This window comes from Helicoverpa zea, chromosome 31 (assembly GCF_022581195.2).
Source record: "Helicoverpa zea isolate HzStark_Cry1AcR chromosome 31, ilHelZeax1.1, whole genome shotgun sequence".
Lineage (NCBI taxonomy): Eukaryota > Metazoa > Arthropoda > Insecta > Lepidoptera > Noctuidae > Helicoverpa > Helicoverpa zea.
This window is the reverse complement of record NC_061482.1, coordinates 9935993-9958472: the sequence shown is the minus strand read 5'-3', so window position 1 is coordinate 9958472 and position 22480 is coordinate 9935993. Positions and strand designations below refer to the sequence as shown.

Genomic DNA, 22480 nt, shown 5'->3' with positions numbered 1-22480 from the left:
CAAATAAACAAACTCAAAAACTGCGGGTCAGATCTCGATTAGACTTGTATAACACCATTCTTAATCTCTCGTTATGTAAAAAAATAATCAGCATTGTCTACCCAAATCTAGGTAGTCGGTGAAAAACCCGAAGGGATTCGATTATATAATGTATGGAATGAAATGTCTTATAGTTCCTAAGCCCCATTCGGAGTACGTCGCCATAGTAAAAAATGATTAATCAAATGAGGCGCTTCTGATGACACCAGGTTCAACTCAGTTAGAGGTGCTGAAGGTGTCCTTACGACATCCTACATTGCCTCTTCAAACCATAATTTAACTGATGATAACTCAAAGATTTCGATGAAAATCAATTCGGACTAGCTTTGAGATAGTTTGTCTAAATAAAAAAAAATTTCAAAATCGGTAAACGCAACTCCGAGCCATTGGTTAACAAACTTGAAGTTAATTGATTGGGTCTTAAGGATAATAAAATGTCGTATATTTCCAAAATCCCAATCATTTGGAGTAAATCGTTATGATAATCATGATCTACCCAAGGAGGCGCTTCCGATGACACTATAGTTTCAAGTCTGTTATATAGTGGCATAGATATAATATTACTAAACAAGATTGCGCACGCTCAAAATATATATTTACGAAAATGAACTCTATTCTAACGCAATAAGGTACTAAATTGGTTGCATAATACACAGAGGCAAATCCGAGCCGAGAGGGATAGTTCGAACGGAGGCTGTTTGTCTCTTTCTAACACCTTGCCAGCATAAAAAAATGTTGTGGTCAACAGTTTTGTCTTCCCAAAAAAAACAATTTAATCACATATATTTTATCTTATTATAACAATTGTAAGTCAACAAATTAATAAAAATCGCATTAATTTATTATACGAATAAATTATTTATATAAATTATTATTCTTAAAACATAAACAACATAATTTATTTATTTTTTTCTAGCGGTAACCCTGAACATTCTTGGCGCGTAATCAGCATTTAAAATTTTGTTTATATTTTTTGTATTAAATCAATTTAAACTATTTAAATGGTGAAAAGGTGTTGTGTTTATACTTGTAAAAGTGAATCCTATGGTGGTTGCAATATATCGTTCCACAGGTTAGCTAATAATAACATTTTCGTAAACCAAACAACTAGGGTGCCCATGAATTCTTGTAATGAGTGAAAATATGGGTGATGGATTTTAAAACTGTTGTACTATTGTTATAGCTTCCCAAAAAATGAAGAAAGGCGACATAAATGGCTTAGCAGTCTATATATGAAGTAGAAATACAAAAAAAACAGTCTTCACTTCGAATCTTCCTGCTTTTATACTGCTAATTCCCGCTAATTATTAAAAGCCTTTATAAGTATCTTAAGGTCACAAACTGCGTAAGTTAAAACTTCAATACAAATCTGCGTTTAATAATCTTAGCAAATTCGGATTTGTCTCACATAGCTTAATCTCATAGTCACCCTATTAGAAAGGGACAGACAGCCTCCGTACTAACTGTTTCACTCGGCTCGTTTTTTGGGTTTATATGCGCAGTCCTGTTTACTAATATTATGTCTATGGTTAGTGGTGGTGTAGATGTCTTTACGACATCGTACATTGCCTCTTCAAACCGATTATTTTTACTGATGATAACTCAAAAACTGTCGTATGTCGCCATAATAAGAAATGATATATCAAAGGAGACGCTTCCGATGACACTAGTTTGAAGTCTGTTGGAGGGTGGTGACCATTTTTCGGGATTGTCCTTTCTGGAACATAGCAATAAATATATGCTCATTGGAGGAGCCGATTGTAGGGCCGGCTCCACACGTTGGTACCAACGCTCTTTCCAACGTTGGAATGCAAACTCGGTGAGGCGTACACACGTTGGTCAATAAACTAGTTCTGTCCTGTCAGGCCCAATGTGAAGATGGTCCGATACAGAAATCGAAACAGATTTTTTTTTTATGTTACTTTCGAGTTGCGTCCCATATTATTATGGGGTGTGCTTGATAAAGTTATACAATTTATCGAAAATAAATTGTATAACTTTTTCATTTGTCCATGCCAGTGGCGATTTGCTGGATGAGGAAGCCACTGTCACTCGACGTACGCACTCGCTGCGTGTTGTATCAGAACTGAGCAAGCAAAGCGCCAACGTGTGGACAGATCGCGAAAGTTGGCGCGCACGCAGATTCCTTTGATGAAACCGACATGAAACGGCCAACTACCAACGCTCGCCCCAACATTGGGACCAATGCCATTTTCTAGATCCACACGTTGGACGAATAGCGTTGGGGAAGATATTGGGACCAACATGTGGAATCGGCGTAAGAGTCAATTGTGTGTTGTACGTACCTACCTATTGCTATAGCAAGCTATTTATAATGGGGAGTGAGTTGAAAAATACTGGGTTATTCGTCATCTCGACACACTAAACTCACCACGAATTTATCCAGTTGATGGAACTCAAAATTTGTAAAATCATGTCGTCAACTCGCCAGGACAAGATTTTCATTCGTGTCCAGATTGAAACTTAGATTTTATCACTTTTATGTTTTCGCCAACTTCACACATTTTAGTATTTTACCCGATTTCAAGCAAAAAAGTACAGTCGAGGACATTCATTTTCTGTGTCATAAACATCATCGACCACTGAACGTCCGTTTTGCAAACGTTTGAAACGCGAAAAAATGATTCCCAAACTCCTCCACAGCATTTTTATTTAAAACTAGCTGATTCCGCGAACTTCGTATCCTTTAAACCTTCCCTGGACCTCTCCTTCTCTCTGAGAGATTCTAAAAACAATTTTGTCAAAAAATCTTAATTTCTTGGGGCTCGGCGCAATGTTTTTTTTTTACTTGGCAAAGGTACAGTTACGTAGTAGGTACAACGCCATCTATAACTTTTTCGGGTACTATTTGTACTTTTTTTTTCTCAAAACGAAAACCTTCCATTTGATTCACGTAGTTACCTAACCACATATATTTTTATTGCAGCAGTGCCAAAATGGCCAAAACTCCCTAAGTGGAACTAAAGCTGTCAACCCCAATTGTATAATCTATGGTAAGCCTCACGGCATGACATTGACAGACAAGTGGCATCGATCGACCGACCATCTTGTTGTATTCGACCTGCAGGTCGCCATATTATGTTGTTCCATGTTTAAATGTAGGGGTCTAATGCTAACGTTTTTTTAAATTATTGCATCGTTTTTTAAATTTTAATAGTGAGTGTAGATCAGTGTCTAAAAAAAGTTGAATATTGAATCCCCCGTTTAAATAAGGACCTGCGGAAATGCAGAGTGCAGACGAGGGTAAGTACTAACTTTCTAAAATTTAACATTATTTGTGTTAGTTAATTACGTACCTCTGTCTTTTTTGTTTCCTTCGTATTACTTACAGTAGTGTTATTACGTATTTGATTTGGACAGTTATTCGTTGAATTATGAAATGGAACAAGATAAAACAGATGACGCAGTAGGTATCATTGATGTGTTCTTTTGAAAAAAACACCACGCGCTAATGTTTCTTACTGTCAACTTTAATGTTTGAATGATTAATATAGATAGATAGATATCAGATGCTTAGAATTGTACGCATACTATAAGACAACAATGGTCCCATCTTATTTGGTATAGGTAGGTATATAAAAATGAATCCCCATATCCTTTTGTCACGCCTGAACGGCTCGATGGGTTAACCTCACAATTATTAGGAGGCTGAATGCACCCAAAACCCTATCTTTATACTAAAGAGAGAAGCCGGTGGACGCGACATTCGTAACATACATGAATAGCTTTAAAATGAGTTGAGTAATCAAAAATAAAAATTAGTAAGTTAACAATTTTTTCGTATCGAGAAAACTTTTCGAAAACGTGTTTTGAAGTTAACAGGGTTCTCAGAAATATGTTCAAGATTAATATATATTTTTTCATCGTCAAAAACTACAGATTTGGCCAAAAATTTGTTTGAGACAAGCCAATTTCGGCATTCAGCCTTTTAAGAGGGAAGGTAGCTAAGACCCAGGAAAAGGATATAGGATAGTTTTTGTTAATATACGGCTATGGAAAGCAGTTATCTCGGGACACGGGTGAAACCTCAGCTGGAAAACAGTATTAAATATTTTTGTTACCTAAATTTCAACCAAAGAATAAGACATATCATGTGTTACATTGTTTTTGTTTAACATATTTCAGACAGTCAAGCCAAATCTAGGTGTGATGAAGATAATATTAACTTTAGGCCTTCGCCCAACTTCAAACACATGAAAAAATATTTAAAATCAAAATTTGAAGAAATGATAAAAGCCAGAGAGAGCCAGAGGGAAGTAGCCTTAGAAAAGTCTACATCTGGACATGATGCACAAGAGAAAGTCAATACACCAGTGCAGAGTGCACTGGTGCAACCACCTTTACCGCCTAATCCACCCCCACCTGATACTCCTCCTCTGCTAGTAAACTTGAAGCAGGAGATTGAAGATGATGATTATAAACAAAATGAACCTCCATCAGAGTACAATCAAACTGAAGAGCTCAAAACAATTAACATCAAAACGGACCAGTCTGAGGCATCAGAAAAACCAAATGTAGACATGTGCAGGAATTTTGCAAGAGGCAATTGTAAAAAAGGTGCAGCCTGCAAATTTGTCCATGAAATGATTCTGTCTCAGCTGCCAGGGGTGTACACATTCTGCAAAAACTTCCAGAACTCAGTGTGTGCTTACCCCAAATGTAAATTTGTTCATGCCACTGTGTTTGAGAAGGAAAATTTCTTTAGGACGGGATATTTACCACCACATACACTAGCCCATCTAAAAGAGGGTGCTGTTGCACAACCACCTCCTCCGCCTCCTCAGCCTGAAGGTAATACTTCTAATTTAGTTTTACACCTAGAAAGTTTATTTTACCATCAATTGTTTTACAAGGCAGTGCAAAAATATCATTAGCTGTTACATAAATATATACACAATTAACAAACAAAATACAATTTTCAGAACCCCCTGCGAACCTGCCACTTTTCCCTAATGCTCCGCCACCACCTGCAATACCATGGTAAGTCTATACTATCATGAGTGATTGATTAACTGCTCTCATGCCGGTAATTATAAGACAATAAGAAATCAATTGTGTCTCAAGTGTGCCTGTGCTACGATACAATGTTCATTAGCTTTTTAAAATTAATTTATCCGAATTTGAATTGACTGTCATCATTATTTGGTGCAAATTTTTTTCTATCTAGAGTACATAGAAAAAAGTTGAGACTAAGCGGAATATTTCATACATTTGCCATTATTTCACATTTTCGAAATCAACTTTGCAGAGAGTGGTTTTTATAATATTCAGCTGTGAATTGAACTTATTTCTGCCATTGCGAAATGCTTATACGTTTAATTCTATGATATTGTTGCTTCGAAAGTGAATAAAATATATATGTAATTATTTCAATTGTTATCAGGTCAATAAATGCATTATTTACATTTCAGTGTCACACCTGCGGTGGTAGCCTTTAACCCAACAGATCCCAACATAGAACGAGCAGACCTGAACATGTTTAGATCACCAAACAGCACTTCTCCAAAACGCGAGTGGGTGATCGACACTGAAGGTAAACCTACATGCCAATTTTATTTTTATTCCTCATTTGGAGCGAATGTGACAGGTTCCATTTCTAAATCGCACGCAACGCATGACAATTTGATATGCGGTACAATAAACTATAACTATGTGTACACTATCCAAAAATTATTATTTCATGAGTTGGAGTGGTAAGCTAGTCCTGGAAAGGGCCTTGACTTCGTTGTTTACTTTGACGGAAACTTAATCTGATTGTTTAGATATGTATAGCAAATTTTTCCCATTCTTTATCAACTCCCACTGCCAAGGACCAATCTATATATTTTTTTTATAATACACTCTTCTAGAAAGTCCATCGGTCTATCTGATTTTCGTTAAGTTTTCCCACTGACTCGTAAGATTTAGTTCTGAAAAATATTAGTCTTAAATATAATACATTATGGTAACTCTTTAAAGAATTGTTGAGGTGACCCCACTAATTCCAGAAAATATGATTTGAAATGATAAAACATCTTTTAGAACTCAATAGATTAAGTGATTTGCATTTATTCTGATATTTTAGCAACTTATTAGATTGTCATGCGTTGTAAAAGTACCTAAGGCCTGGCGACTTGTTAAGAACACTCTCATGGTCCGCGCAGGTGTGTGGGGGACGGGACTGCTTATAGTGGCGTTGCAAAGGGTTGTTCCCAGTACCTCAATAAAACGATTCTCAATGTGACTAAGACAATTTTTTTACAATAAAATTAGTAATTTAAATATTCACATTCTTTTCAACGACTTCGAAACTATTAATTAGTATTAATATATTGTTTTGAAAAACAAAACCGTGTGAGTGTCATTAACGAGCTAGCTAGGTCCTAGTAGGCAGCAGTGGGCACCAAAATAACTCTTTTGAATTTCAAATTGTGTTTTAATGTTGCCATTTATAATTTTAATTGCCATTTATAATTTTAATTGCCATTATAAAATAAATTCTTAACACATTTATGTTTATGTTAAGCAAATTCTATTCTTAAAACCAACCAAATTTTATGAACACCATCTAAAATTCAATTTATGCATTGCACTGCCGACTGACTTCGAATAAAATATTGCAATTGTACATAACATGACGTAAATATGTTAAAACATAAATATGCTTTGCATAATCAACGATATATCATCAACCAAAACATGTCAAATGATTTCAAGTTTATATTTTGTGCATATTTATTGTGTATGCAAGTGTTTTGTAATGCAACATAAGGGTATATGTACCTACTCTTTGCAAATGCTTTGTTGAAATACATATTTAGGGTAACACTTGCGCTACCTACTAATTAAGTACAAATTCAAGATTAAACTTTAATATTAAATGCTGTCCTAGAATGTATAGACTTTACCAAAAGCGACTGTTAAGTGACTTGAAAATCGCAAATGAAACTAACATTAAAAATACTTTTTGTCTAATTTCGCACACAAGGTTCTATAGTTGCACATGAATTTTCACATAGTAATTGAACACTATTATCTATGTCAAGTAAATCGGAAGCAATGTCAAAAGACCCTTATTGGGTGCAATGCGAGTCTTTAAAATGAGTATTTATTTATTTATTTAGGCAAACCAACAACATATCTAGATAACAAGTATAGTTGCTTAGTTTCATACGTATGTGTTTAAAGTGTTAATATGTCACTTACAGGTATGCACCACATTTACAATAAGTTACAGAGAATAATACTTATTTATATGAGTATAAGTAAATTAATTAATAACAAAAAGTATGTGACGCTGCACGCGCCGCGATTGTAATGATGTGTTGCTTTTGTCTGCAGTCGGCAGCTCGCCGCGCGACCTCCTCTCCGGTGAACCGCTTGCAAAGAAATGCAAAAATTGTGATAGTAATGAATTCAGGTATCATTTTGCATCTCTTAGCTGCAGCTGTTCAGAACACGGGGTCAAGTAATGCCATTTTGTGTGAAGACTAAACATTTGAACACTACTGGTTTTTATTCATTAACATCGCCGCATGCGCGGACTATGTGCTCATTATGATATTATGCTTTATCTTTGTGTTGATACGAACTGTGTAAATATAATGCGAGAAATGATCTATGCACAACGTGTTTGTAGCTGTTAAATTACAATTTGACTTTACCGCGGGTTTCGAACAGCTGGCCAGTTGATTTTCGTTTTTGCTAGATTAAAGCATGAATGGAATGTATTATTATATTGATGAGTTGATCAAGTCCTAGTTGAACTGCTTTTAAATATAAATTTTCGATTTTAGAATAAGGTTGCGTTTATTTAGTCAAAATATTTATATAACTTGAATGTTCTGTGTAAGACATCGACACAATTTCAAAAAAAGGCGAAATTAAATTTAATAATAACCGCAAAAGATAAAGCAATTTATTTTATTATGTATTAAATATTGGCACTGGCTTTTTTCACATAAATGATAGTTGATTCGTGAGGAAAAGTTTTAACACTGAATAATCCGACAGGTTGCAGTTCACTAAGACGAAAATAGAAAAGTTGATACGCGCGAATGAAGAGCTCAAGGCGAATCTTGCCAGAGCCTCCAGAAGGAAGGCGAAGCTCGCCGTCGTCATTGCGGCGGTACTCAAACAAGCGGTAAGTTTTTTATTTATTTGGGTAATTATATGTTTACATAGTTAATTTAAAATCTCTTTCATAATTGTAAAAATTACTCTAAAGTTAACACCGTGAGCCCAATTTGTGGTTATTCATTCAACAATACAATACAAAAGCAATAATGCTTTTTACACAAGTTTACGGTCAGCGAAAACGAATTGTAACAAAAATGAATAATACAGCAAGTTTATACAAAACACAAAATGAGTGGCAATGACACCTTTGGCTAGCACCTACATTAAAACTTTGAAAAATATTTTAAACATTACGTTTGCGTAAAAACAAACAAAGAATTAATTTAATTCCAAATTCAATAAAGTAGCCTATGTGTTAATCCAGAGTATCACTTATCTACATACCAAATCGGCTAGAGCCGTTTTTGCGTGAAAGAATAACAAACATACATCCATACATTCTCACAAACTTTTACATTTATAATGTTAGTAGGATTAATGCGAAAGTAACTCTGTCTGTCTGTTACGCTTTCGCTTCTAAACCACTGATAAAAAAATACGCTTTAAAAAATTCGGACATTTAGTTTCAAACAAAATACTCACCTTCCCATTAGTTCTACCGTAGAACTGAGCAGTAGAACTAGTGGAAACAAACCTAAAAACAACATGTGACAGCGACATTAATAGTGAATCGTTACTTTTTTTGTTTCAGAAAGATGACAAAGTACCGACCTCTCCGCCCAACAAAGAAAAGGTAAGATAATACAACATTATCTTATTGTAGTTTTGCTGGCTGTAGAGGCTTTTAGAGTTTTTTTTTTTAATTAATATATATGTATTTTTAAGTTAAACTGAGTTTTTTTACAAATAAAAAATTATGCAATTATACACTCTATTGCAAAAAAGCGGGCGCCCATGCGAAATCTTGATTTTAAGGACTTTACCAATGTTTCAAAAGGTTTTTATGATTGAAGTATGTTACTAGCATAATGGTAGGGGATGGGCCAGGATGATAAATCGGGATTGACTCGAGCGTCAAAGAAACATATTACATTGCGAAGCTTAGATGGTAATAAGAAAAAATGTCATACACACACACCTATGCGAAATCTTGGTTTTAAGGACTTTACGTATGTTTCAGAAGGTTTTAATTGCTGAAGTATGTTACTTGCTAGTAAAGTACATCAGTAATTAAATCCTTTACATGCAAAGGCAATGCTTGGCTATAACCATTTAGATGATGCTTCATCTAAAGGGTTAGCCAGAATTGCTAAGAAACTGGTTGAACCTTGTTCTGGACTAATTCCTAGTAGAAAGTTGGTCGTCGTTTTGAAAGCCTGATTTTCAGAAAACTGATAATGCAATTTTAATAAATGATCAATGTTAAATTAAATCACTTTTGGAAGACTTTGCATATTTGATAAAATTTTCACTTTTTCGAAATGGTCTATACTGATAATTGATAGCAATTATAAGAGTCGTTTTTTTTGTCTTAACTGTTATAAAATAAGTAAAAATGAAATAAAATAAACTGTTATAAATATTGTACCCACATGTATTTTGGGCTACGGCAAAACCAATTTTAAGTTGACAGTTCCGATCACACCTCGTATATCATTGGCACTTGAGTAACTCTGCAGACCTCTGACGATCTATGAGTCAGAGTATTCAAATAGCAGGACTTGTCAACACGGGTTTCGTATTTAGGAAGATAATGAATCGATTAAATTTAAAAATATGAATGACGAAGATAGGAAAAAACCGCTCCAGCTTAGAAAAATATTTATTTTTGAATATATTACAAAAGTATGAATATATGCTATCTTGCAAACAAACGCTCCAAGTGCTCTTAGCAAGAAGCAGTCATAGGAACAAGTAGCACGGGAGTTTAATGAATCCTATATTGTTACTAAAAAGGTAAATATGTTGTGTTTTATTTTTATTTACATCATTTTATATTTTTATCATTTACAAATGTAGTTTCATTGCTTCGGCCTTGGTGTTTTGTATTAGGCTGTTAATCATTTAATTTCATTGTATTGTTGTTTCAGGCATCTACCAAACTATCAATAAAGGCAAAAAGAAGGGAAGCCAAAATAAAAGAGTATATACGCCATTTAACAGGGGCCAATGTTATGGATACAGATCAAAATATCCGAACTAACATTGCTATGGATATCGATAGCGATATTGACGGTAAGAGATATTATATAGTAATGCTTGATTATTGCTACTAGTAATATATGGCCATTCTATGATTTTTTTTTTTTTTTTTTTTTTCAGGTAGTGCAATCATTTCAGGCGGTAATAAATCAGCTGAACCAACTACTTCAACGACTCAAGTGGTAAAGAAATTAGAGTTTAAAACTCCTACTAAAAAGAGTAATGCCTATGCTAGATCGCTTATCGATTCATTGATGGGCAACGTAGTAAAAGAAGAATATGCACTTTTGAAAAAACTTCATAAGGAAAAACTGGAGATGAAAATGTTAGAGAAGGAGTATAAACGGAAATTATTTGAAATGGAAATGCAAATAAAATGTATTAAATTGGAGAAATTGTAATTAATAGAATCATTTGAAAAAAAAAACTGCAGATACGGTAAAACTTGGTTCACAAATTTTTTCGCCATCTTGTTTTTGGAAAGTTGTTGACGTTGTTCTGAGCGGGAAAATGATCGAGTTGGATCATGGAGAATTGTTCTATTGTGATGTGCAGAAATGATAATCAAAGTACATAATACATATACTAAACTTCAAATATTTATTGCGATCATGAGTGTTACATAAGCTGGGTACTCACTTAGCAGTGTAGCACGTAACGTATCAGGTACGGTATCAAGTGGGTACGTAGGCACGAGCCTGCTGCAAGCCGCTCGCGCGTGGAGCGCTGTAAGCTCGCAGTGACCCGCCGAGTGGCGGTTTCACTGCGAACACAAAGGCGGCTCGCAGTGTGCGTCGTGAGGTCCGTGGACGAGCCGTACTCACTTGCAGGTTGATACCGTATCTGATACGTTACGTGCTACACTTCTAAGTGAGTACCCAGTTTTAGGTGTTGTAGAATATAGTGGTACATACATGATACTCTGTTAGGGCGCAGCAATTCAATTTTAATATACAATGACTTACTAACTAATTAATCTTACGTTACTAATTAACTAGTTAACCTTAGGTTATATATTTACTTATATTTATTATTATATTGATATATATACCTTTATTATTGTATTATCATTTATACTATTTACTTTAACATATTATAATTAAATTGTTATATATTGCACACTATGTTACTGTTTAGTTCTTTCTGTCCTCGAAAAACTCTTTTATACTGTAATAACATTTTTGGATTGAGTATTTTTTAAATTTATTCTTGAATATATTGAAGCTGGAGGTTTCTTTTAATTACTATAACATTATATTTAATAATAATAGATATACATATGATACATAACGAACATAATTAATCATTTAGCTTAAGACTTTGGTGTCAATGATAAACCACTGTGTGTTAAGTAGTGTGAGACTGTGTACGTTAGTACGTAGTGTGTGACATTGTATTTTATTCGCATTTTACCCCAATAAAGCCTGCAACCACTTTTGATGATGTCTTAAAAAAAGTTGTTTCATTTTAGGGTTCCGTACCCAAAGGGTAAAACGGGACCCTATTGTTTTCGCTCCTCTGTCCGTCCGTCCGTCCATCTATCACCAGGCTGTATCTCATGAACCGTGATAGTTAGAGAGTTGAAATTTTCACAGATGATATATTTCTGTTGCCGCTATAACAACAAATACTGAAAACTAGAATAAAATAAATATTATCGGGGGCTCCCATACAACAAACGTGATTTTTTTTGCTCATTTACTAAACAATGGTACGGAACCCTTCTCGCGCGAGCCTGACTCGCGCTTGGCCGGTTTTTTAATAAATAAAATGTTATTAAAGTAAGGTTATATGTTTTATTTTTTTACTATATTGCACATAGTCGATTGTGAGATATTCATGATGTGTCCGGGTCCAGATACTGAAGTTGAAAGCTACCAGTGGCATAAAAACGTAAAGCACTAAGCAATTGACACTGGAGTTATGGCAAGCCTTCTATATGTGTCTGATCGTAGAAGCTGGGTAATTTTCAGAAAAATGACAGGAAGGACAACACTTTTGGAAAAACGAAATCTCTTTTTTTGCAGTAATCTTCCGAATAGTCATAAAATAGATCCAAATCACGAAAATAAACTTTGTTACTTCTAAGCTGTAAGCCTAGTATAAATGATATGAATAAGCACAGTAACTTCTAACTCCTCAAATAAGTTATCTACATCGTCTACAGTAGCAAAAATCGCGTCGAAATATCCAAAGCTTCCATGTTCTAAACCAATATAACCTAAAAGTAAGACATAAGTAAAGAATTGTCTATAAATACGGGTGTTAACAATGCCATCAATTCTATTATTAGCAGTATAGACCATTTCGTAAAAGTGAAAATTTAAAAAATGATTTATAAAAAAATCATAACTAATATTATAAATGTGAAAGTAACTCTGTCTTTTCTTCACGCCTAAACTACTGAACCGATTTATGTGAAATTTGGTACAGACATGATTCGGAACTTGAGAAAGGACATATGATAGTTTTTATTTAAAAAAATATATATAAAAATAAAATATATTCCGGACATATAGCGCCATCTATTGGTCACACCAAAAATCTGCCCGAAGTCACTATTCCTCGCGAAGTCGCGGGCAAAAGCTAGTCATGTAATAAAACTGAACTGAACAGCTGAATAAAAGCAATTTAAAAGCTAAGAAAACAAACTGCGAGTAATTGAATGTCTTAGCTCATACATTTCTGATGCACAAATATGTAAATATCCTTTTTCCTAAATGTCCCAAGGGATAACGCCAATAGTAAAAGTTAGCTATCGTTTGATACCAATTTCAAGACTGGCCGATGACGGCCAGTCTTGAAATTGGTATAGCCCAGTAACGCCCAATCTACTTAGAATACACTCTCACGCATGCTTGGCTAACCCTTTTGATGCTAATAACATACTTCAGTTTTTAAAACCTATTGAAACACACGTAAAGTCCTTAAAACCAAGATTTCCCGCCGATTGCCTGCTTTTCTAGCAAAAGAATTATTAAAAGCGCTTTCGCATAGGCGCATTTTCGACAACAAACAATTGCCAATACTCGCGATGGTAGTATGCGGTTTTGTTTGTTGCACCTACAAAGACCAAGCAAAAGCAAGAATACAGGCTATTCGGCGAAAGGACTTTTATTTGAACACGCTTTTATTAGGTCGACCTGTATGTATGTAACTATGTAAGAAAATCTTGGAATCTTAATTTGACCCACTTCCCGGTCTTCGATTAGAATGAAATTTTGAACATGTTCTGAGTTTTGATGACAATGCATGATTAACTAAGAAACGTCATTACAAATCCAATATGGCTGCTCCCCAAGATGACGGACTTTCTGTTTGGAATCCACCACCATGATATGGGTATGAAATGAAAGGGTTTGCTGTCAGGAATACAATGAAAATAGTCACGTGTATTAAATCCAATACGACGGACATCCAAGATGGCCGACAGGCTATTTGAAATACACCCCCGTGATATGGGTATTGAATGAAAGGGTTTGATGTCAAGAATACGATAAAAATAACCAAGTGACCTAAATCCGAAATGGCGGCGTACATTATGTTTGAATAAGACTAAAAAGTATAAAATAAAAATAATCGTGAAATACAAAACTTTGTTCACTGATATAATATTTTACATTTCAGACGATATTGAACAACACCAACTTCTCTTCTATCTTGGCGAAGATGTTGCTGGGCGGTGAGTCCGTGGTGCCTCCTGATGCTTCGTGATATATTGGAAGGGGTGTCTGAACATCAACAGTGTCACCCTGACTTCATCTAGCTTCATTATATTTGATAAAACAAACAAATAGTTACACAGTTAATATAGGCGAATTTGGACGACTTAGGGCGAGAGACGTCCCACTTTATCAGTTTCAGAAATCGATGTAGAAAATCTTTTAGACTTAATACAAAATGTACATCGTTCCAATTGGTATGGCATGAGATACTATCATAATGAAGCTTCGCAATAACCCTTTTTATTCAATGTACTTATTATGTGTTTTCTGCAGTTTCACTCATGCCATAAAAACTACTTCCCGCACCCAGATAAAATATAGTCACATGAGGATTTTTGGGTAGCTTCTCAACAGTGAAAGAATTTTTCTAATAACCTCAGCAGTTTTAGTACAGACTATACAATAATTTATCACTTTGCGGCAGATCGTTTTTGACGTAACCGTTTGAAAATTTTACAGTAGTATTTAGAATTATTTTATTTAAAAACTGTTTTTGACCTTTGAACCAATTACTCCTGCAGAGCGAGTGCGCCTACCGGCCGTGGGTTTAAGTTAGTGTTTTTTTTTATTTACTATGATAACTTTTTTATATGTATTTGTAAATATGTTATTGAAATGGTCGGTAAAAATTTGCTGTATTGTTTTTGACCTCGAATCTTTTGTTTTCACAACTTCATTACAATGTCTCGCCAGTTACAACCTTAAAACAACTGAAAGTATGCGTTGTCGCTAAAGCTGGGCACTGACCGACGTTAAGAGGTATATTGTGACATGTTAGCGAGCGAGCAATTGTACATGTGTTAAACGCCTCGTCGCTCGCTGACTTCGAGGTATGAATATTAGAATAAATAAATACTAACTTCGACTGCATGAATGCTCGCCGTGTAACACATGGGTCTTCATCTCTTACCGTCGGTCAGCACTCAGCTTTTAAGCACTACTTATACGTATTCAGCTCTATTCGCGTTTAAAAAACTTATATAATAGATCGAGAGCCATCGACTGCCAGACCTTCGTTATTTTGTAAGAGCCGAAACTTTGTGTGGGCATCTACTTTACAGTAGTATGAACGCTAGACTACTTAGTAATTAGACTTACGGTTGCTTTAGAAGATATTTAAAAATAACTTAACCTATCCCAACTTATATCTTTTAACTGTAATGTTTTAGTTTACATTTAAAATGACATCAATATAAACCGCGTTTTCTATGGCAGCAATTTTTTATTTCCTACGGGAGAAAAGATATGACCAATCCTCTAAACAGACTATGGTGTCCTATGTGTTTTCTCCCGTATGAAATCAACGATTGCCGCCATATAAAAAGTGGTCTTTATTGATATAATCGTTAATATAAGGGAAAAAACGACAGTAAAAAAAAAAAACTAAGTTTTAAATTCACCAAGTTTCAGCCTTTATAAAATAACGAAGGTCTGGCAGTCACTGGCTCTTGGGCTATAAAATTACAGCAACGGAACAAAAAAGCATATGTACCTGTAAAGCGTGTTAAAAAGATGTTTTTAATTCAATAACGATGTAGATTCTAATTTAAGGAAGTACCGGTCCGATTTGAAAAATTCTTTCAGTGTTAGATAGCCTATTTATCGAGGAAGGCTATAGACCTCTTTCTACCCGGGTTCATGTAGAAGCCCCCACGGGGTGCGGGTGAAACCGCTAGAAGAAGCTAGTTTCTAATAAGTATTTTTATAATGCAAATTGTTAACTTTGTAAGTAAAATACGTGTCTTTGCAAATTTATCTTTTTCATGCTTATTAGCTTTCAAGAGAAAGCCTAGAATATTTTTATAAAGTTGTTTGTTTTTCTTATTCTGAGTATGGCATAGAATGTAAAATAAATAAACGACGATTTTTTTATAAGAAAGTTTTGTTATGTATTCTGACACAACATGTACAATTTAGTAGCGTAGTTGTATTATGTGTATGTGTGTATCTGTATTATGCAATAAAACAATATATTATTGACGATTTCACTTCGATATAAAATCGATTTTTTATAGTGTAATAATTAACCATTACCACATTGTCACATTAATATCAATGAATTCATATATTATTATTATGTATTTGTAATTAGAGGATATCCTATGACGATATAATGGTAATAAACAGTTTTAACAATATTCATATTTTTATTATTATAGACACAGTCAATGTGGGCAATAAGTCTGCAAAGCTGAAGTGATTTCAACGTTGAAGTTGAAGTGAAAGTTGACTGAATTAATTATTTTCCCTAGTCGTTAAAACTGATGTGCCACATAGCGATAGCGAATATTGATATTGTAATTATAATCTTTTATATAAGAGACTCGAGCTGGTGATGGAAACATGTTTTAATGTATGTTTTATTGGCGTACATTTTTATATTAAGTAATAAACACATTGTACCTGTACTGCCATTGTAGCCATAGCGAATATTATAATAAAACCTCGCTTGCATTAAATTCGAGTTGGCGAAAGGATACTTTTTCTAATCCAATCAATTAATTAATATAAATTATATCACCTATTATACCATGTTTTTAATAATTTTATATAAAATAATTATTTTTACATCTAATTTGATTGACTCCGATTTCTTGCTCAATCTAGTAATAAGCACATTGTTTCTGTGTAGCTATTGCAGCCATAGCGAATATTTTTATTTTAAGCTTGCATGTATCAAGTCCTAGCAGGCGATAGAACGTAAGTTAGTTTTAAGAAATATTTTTGTGTGCATAAAATTTTAATAATCTCAGACGTAGTACGCCTATGTCCAGTAAATGTTTTTGGCTGAAATTTTGAGAGTAACATTTATTAAGTAGAGTGGCTGGCTGGGGTTTTTTGCTCACTTTTATTGTACCTGCAGTGCCTTAGTATTTGTTTTCTATGTAATGTTTGTAATACTTACTATTTATTGTAACGTGAACAGATGAAATGTTTTCTAGTCACAGCTGTGCTTTATATCGTATAAACGTTCCTATCTTATTGACTGCTGTTAATTGTGTTGTGCTTGCGACTGTACAGCCTGGTCAACTCGTTAGTGACACCCATGACACCATGGTCGACGCGGGGAGCGGGGGTGATTAAAGGGGAATGCGGACTGTGACAGCTGACAGGACTAGAAGTGTCACTAACGACCTGCTCAGGCTGGGGTTACATATCAATTCCTTGTATACCGAAAACGATTCGGATTTATTGTCTGAGCGCCATACGAAAAGTAGTTCTATTTATAATACGTACATTGACTGATGGGTGTTGAGTCACATATTACCTTTTATATTTAATATACCTTTGCTACTGCGAATATACAAATTAATGTTATAAAAAAAAACTTTTTTATTTCGAAATTATTATAAAACTCCTGGTGGTTCTTTATGATATGACGCCTGCCTGGTGTCCGACTAATGTTGACGCGATGATCATAAGGCTTCAGCTATTCAGTATGTATGCACCGTTACTTTTTTATCGTTCTAATCCCGAAGACGTCGCAGTAGGTATCATGAGTAAAGCCCCTTTAGCATATTACATCAACAAAATCAGTGAAAAAAACAGCTGTTTCATACATTATTGCCTGATAAAATTCTATTTTATTGTTCTCCTAGTGAATTCACAAGGAAAGCTTGTTTATGTCAGTTATAGAGAGTAGGTATAGACAATAGTTTTAAGTATAAATCATTTATGTGCAATTAAGGCGAATTTATCTACTAAAAACACGCTTTTAAAAACTTTCAAAGTAATTAGGGCACTAAGTTTGATGAAAGAAAGCGTGGATCGTTTATGTTATCTTTACTCTTTTTGGCCAAAACGCTCCACACTTTTTTCATCAAAATTAATGTCCGAATGTTTTAAAGTTATTAAAAGCGTGTTTTTTAGACTATTATTTTATACACTTACATTATATACAATACCCGACTTAGTTTTCCTATTGAAACCCGAGGTGTTAGTAATAGAAAAGTGGCAGTCATTTTCGTGATTAGTTGGTTCCCTCCACAACATTGGTGTACCAAACGAAAGGTGTACGTTTTCACCGGTTAACCATCGCAGTAAAGTGATTCTTCAGGTCTCCGTTTTTTTCTTCATTGGTCACAGGAAATCCGAAACAATGAAGATATGCACTTTTCAACGATTCTGTTGTCTTTTCTTTTTCATAAGTATAAATGGTCCACAAACCTACGCAACATTTTATTTGAGTTAAACAATAAATATCTCTTAAACTAAACAAGTAATGTAACACCAAAGAACAGTAATTAAGAAAGATACTTAAAAACAAATATTTGATGGTAGAAAAAAAATGTGACGTGGTAGAATTTTTATGTTGTTACTTTTAGAATGTACAATGGTGGCGGAGAGTACTGGTATCTGGTAGGTATAGATTTTGTGAGGGGTATATAAAAAAATAAAAATTTGTTAACCAGTGTAATTATTACCGCAGAGATTGTGAGCACTAAGTACCTACATAGAAAAGCTTTTAGAGCACAGGGAAGTACCAAATTAAAACCCAGGCGCGTAAAACAGAAAAACTGCTAGCGCATTAATTTTATTGTCCACCAAAGAAATAACCCGAAAAGGCTAATTTTCTTTCTTATTTAAAGTAAACAAAAAGTAAAATAGTGCAAATGAAGGAGAGACTGCAAGCGCAATTTTTGTTTTTGTTGACGATTAAAGAATCAAAATTGCAAAACTAAAACCATAGGATAGCCTAATTTTTTGTTTCTAGAATGTAAATTTTAAAAATATTTAAGAGGCTGAATACACCCAAAACACTCCTGAAGCCTGTTGACGCGGGTTATTCCCGTTCGGTAACACCCTTTCGTGAACACTGTTGACCATCGGGAAAAAAAAGTTTCGTTCGTTCACAGTGTTGATGAATTTGCTGGTTTTTATTTTTTAAATATAGAAATAAAAATAAAACATGACATTTTATTTTTAAAGTGTAAAATGGTTATTATGAATAAAAACCAGCATTCATGGACACTATGAACGAACGAAACTTTTTTTTCCCGATCGTCAACAGTGTTGACGACAAGCACGAAAGATGATACCGAACGGGAATTACACGAAATAATAAGTAGCGTTCGTCAACACTGTGAACGAACGAAACTTTTTTTTCCCGATCGTCCACAGTGTCGACGAAAGGGTGTTACCGAGCAGGAATAACCCGTTGACGTGACGTTCGTAACGTTCGTAACATACATATAAATTATAGCTTTAAAATGAGTTGAGTAATCAAAAAATAAAATTAACCAAGTCCTGTATTCACATTCTTGGCCTCGTCAATGTTACACATTTTATCAATGTACGTTGATAAGTAACACAGATATTTTTGTTGGAAGATTATTTTAGAGGTAAGTTTACGGTTTTTTTGAATCGAGAAAACTTTTCGAAAGCTCGTTTTGAAATTAACAGGGTTCTCAGAAATATGTTCAAGATTAATATTCATTTTTTTCGCCGTCAAAAACTATAGATTTGGGCAAAAAATTCTATTATAGGTACATGGAAGGACACTACCAACTTTTGTATTAGGTACCAGAACTTTGTGAAACAGTAACGTAAGTATTGAAAAACTGTAACTGGGGGTGATTTAAATAAAAAAGGTATTGAACTATTTTTTAACCGTCTTCTCAAAAAGTCTGTTCACCTGTATGACGACCCTGGACCGACTTGCAAAATTCTTTTTTTGTTTGATATTTGGTCCCATAATCATAAGGTCAAGATCTGATGATGGAAACCCTGAGAAATTGAGGGCAACTTTCGAAAATTATATACATGCCCAGGGTAAAAACTTGACACTGATTATATGACGGCTTATGACTGATAACACTATGCAACAGTGAAGGTTTGGAGCTGACCTGATGATGGAGACGAGAGAAGGTCGAGGGAACTTGGCAACGGTTCATATTAACTACCTCATGCCCGGTCATACATTATTCGTATTATTGATGAGAACATTCCACTTACGCTAGTTGATAGTGGCAACTATGCTTGTCACTTAAAAACTGCATCTACTATACCCTGCCTTCTAGGCCGCTGCAACAAATAATAGTTTTCTTTGCTCTTCAGTGTAGTACCTACTTAGGCAGTAGCACTTTACCGTACTGGAACACTTTTTTAGGGTTCCGTACCCAAAGGGTAAAACGAAACCCCATTGTTTTCGCTCCTCTGTCCGTCCGTCCGTACGTCCGTCTTTTAGCAGGCTGTATCTCTCGAACCGTGATAGAGAGCTGAAATTTTCACAGATCATGTATTTTTGTTGCCGCTATAACAACAAATACTACTTCAACAAACTGAAAACTAGAATTAAATAAATATTTGGGGGGCTCCCATACAACAAACGTGATTTTTTATCCTTTTTGTAAATAATAGTACGGAACCCTTCGTGCGCGAGTCCGACTCGCACTTGGCCGGTTTTTTAACTATGGCAAATATCATCAAGTAACCTTCCTGCTGTGGGTTAGCAGCGGTGAGGGAGTGTCAGACTTTTACTGACTAAAAATCCATCGTGTTTCCTTCATAGGCCTTTTAGGCCCTATTACCAGGGCCGCGGTAACTCTTTCGAACACTCCCACAGCCCCGGTGGGCCTTGGCCCTGTTGGACCCCGCATGGGTTGTTGACATCTATTTGAGGAGCGCGTGGAACAACGCGTCAGCCCCACGGAGGCCGGGAGACATCTTGCGACACTCGGCGCCCGTGGTGTCTACCTGGTGTAGCGCGGTGGCCGGGATGAGAGGTGCGAACTCTCTGTCGTTCCGCCGAAGGCGATGACATCCCATTCCCTCTCGCCCTGGACCATGGCCTGAACCAGGGCCGGACACGAGAGGTCGCCGCCGCCGCACACCTAGACTGTGTGGTCCACCGTGGCCTCAATATTTCCTTGTAACTGCAATACTTTTTCCAAGTTTATTTCACTCTTGTCTTTACTTCCAGTTCATTGGGCATCCAATTTGTTATCTATATCTATACATATAATAAATCTGTAAAAAAACTGTGTCTGTACATTTAATATATTAAAAAAATAATTTTTAGAAACAGTAATGGAGTACAAATCCAAAAAAAAAATTCTGTCTGTTTGTCTGTTTGTTTGTACACGCTAATCTTCCGAACTGCTGAACGGATTTCAATGATTCTTTCTTTGTTGTATCAGTATTAAGCCTGGTCAACATATAGGCTATAATTTATCTTCGAAACTTGAAGACCTGATGCAGAACTCCAACAGACCAACAAAACTATAAGAGATACAAAAATGGTGCCATGGCAAAAATTGTTTCATGTGATGAGCATTTTCAGCTGAGATAATAAATTTTAAGATCTGGAACACCTGATGTGGAACCCCAAGAGCCCAGCTTCTCTGTACCATATACAGGTATGACGTTTTAGCAAAAGTTATTATTCTTTATTGCACACATAAATACATTTGACACACTGAAAACGGAGACATTATGTACAACGGCGAGCTTAACCCAGTGTTGGGTTCTCTTACAGCCAACCTTAGAGTGAAAGAGTGATTTGATGGGGTAGGGCGAATGTGCAACGTTATACTAATAACAATAATATATATGTATAATATCTTAATAAATTAAATATATACCTTTTATAATTATATAAAATATATACAATATAATATATACAAATATATACACAGGTCATAATGATAAATAATGTTCCTTAACTCGTCTCTTAAACATATCCAATGATGAGCTCTCGCGTATAGAATGCGGAAGGGTATTCCACAGCCTAACAGCACGAACAGTGAATGATCCATCATAGCGACTTGAAGTGTGGGATGGGACACGAAGCAGAAGAGATAAGGAAGAGCGACAAGGTTTGCCTCTGGGAACGAGGAACTCAAAGCGTTCACGAAGGTAACTTGGAGTGACAGGATTGTGAAGAACAGAGTAAAGAAAAGAAAGAACGTGAGCGTCTCTACGCCGCCGAATAGGCAGCCACTTCAACTGGTTCCGAAATTCCGACACATGATCGTACTTTCGGAGGCCAAAAATGAAGCGGATGCACAAATTATGCAGACGTTCGAGTTTATCAAGTAGCTCCTCAGTCGCATCAAGGAAACAGACATCAGCATAGTCTAACAGAGGAAGGAGGAGCGACTGAGCGAGAGTAATCTTTGTTGGAAAAGGCAGGAACTTCTGGAGACGCTTGAGTGATTGAAACGAGCAATATACCCTCCTGCTTACTTCTGCAATGTGTTTAGCCCAAGATAAGTTGCAGTCCATAAAGACACCCAAATTTTTAACGTGCGATGAGTAGGCTATTACTACATCGTCATACAGAAGTGGGGGGGGAGTTTGCAGCCTATTTATGAAATATCTGCCACCAATAATGAGAGCTTGAGATTTGTTCGGGTTAACTAGGAGTCCAAAATTTTTAGCCCATTGACTTATACTTTCAAGATCATTATTGATGGCGCCAATAACCCTAGAGA

The 22480-nt window shown here is 35.3% G+C and overlaps 1 protein-coding gene across 1 annotated transcript; it reads left to right on the top strand.

The window, feature by feature from the left end:
* Positions 1 to 2399: 2399 nt before the first annotated feature.
* On the top strand, positions 2400 to 10735 carry LOC124644967. Its single transcript, XM_047184661.1, has 9 exons — positions 2400 to 3303; positions 4186 to 4851; positions 4983 to 5040; positions 5472 to 5593; positions 7381 to 7459; positions 8053 to 8182; positions 8870 to 8911; positions 10209 to 10353; positions 10441 to 10735. The coding sequence occupies exons 1-9, from the start codon at positions 3285 to 3287 to the stop codon at positions 10719 to 10721; spliced, it is 1542 nt and encodes a 513-aa protein (XP_047040617.1). The 5' UTR covers positions 2400 to 3284; the 3' UTR covers positions 10722 to 10735.
* Positions 10736 to 22480: the final 11745 nt, after the last annotated feature.

Coding starts and splice junctions, on each gene's coding strand:
- LOC124644967 (XM_047184661.1), top strand. Junction 8,183..8,869: donor CGGCGGTACTCAAACAAGCG/GTAAGTTTTTTA, acceptor TTTTTGTTTCAG/AAAGATGACAAAGTACCGAC. Junction 8,912..10,208: donor CTCCGCCCAACAAAGAAAAG/GTAAGATAATAC, acceptor TTGTTGTTTCAG/GCATCTACCAAACTATCAAT.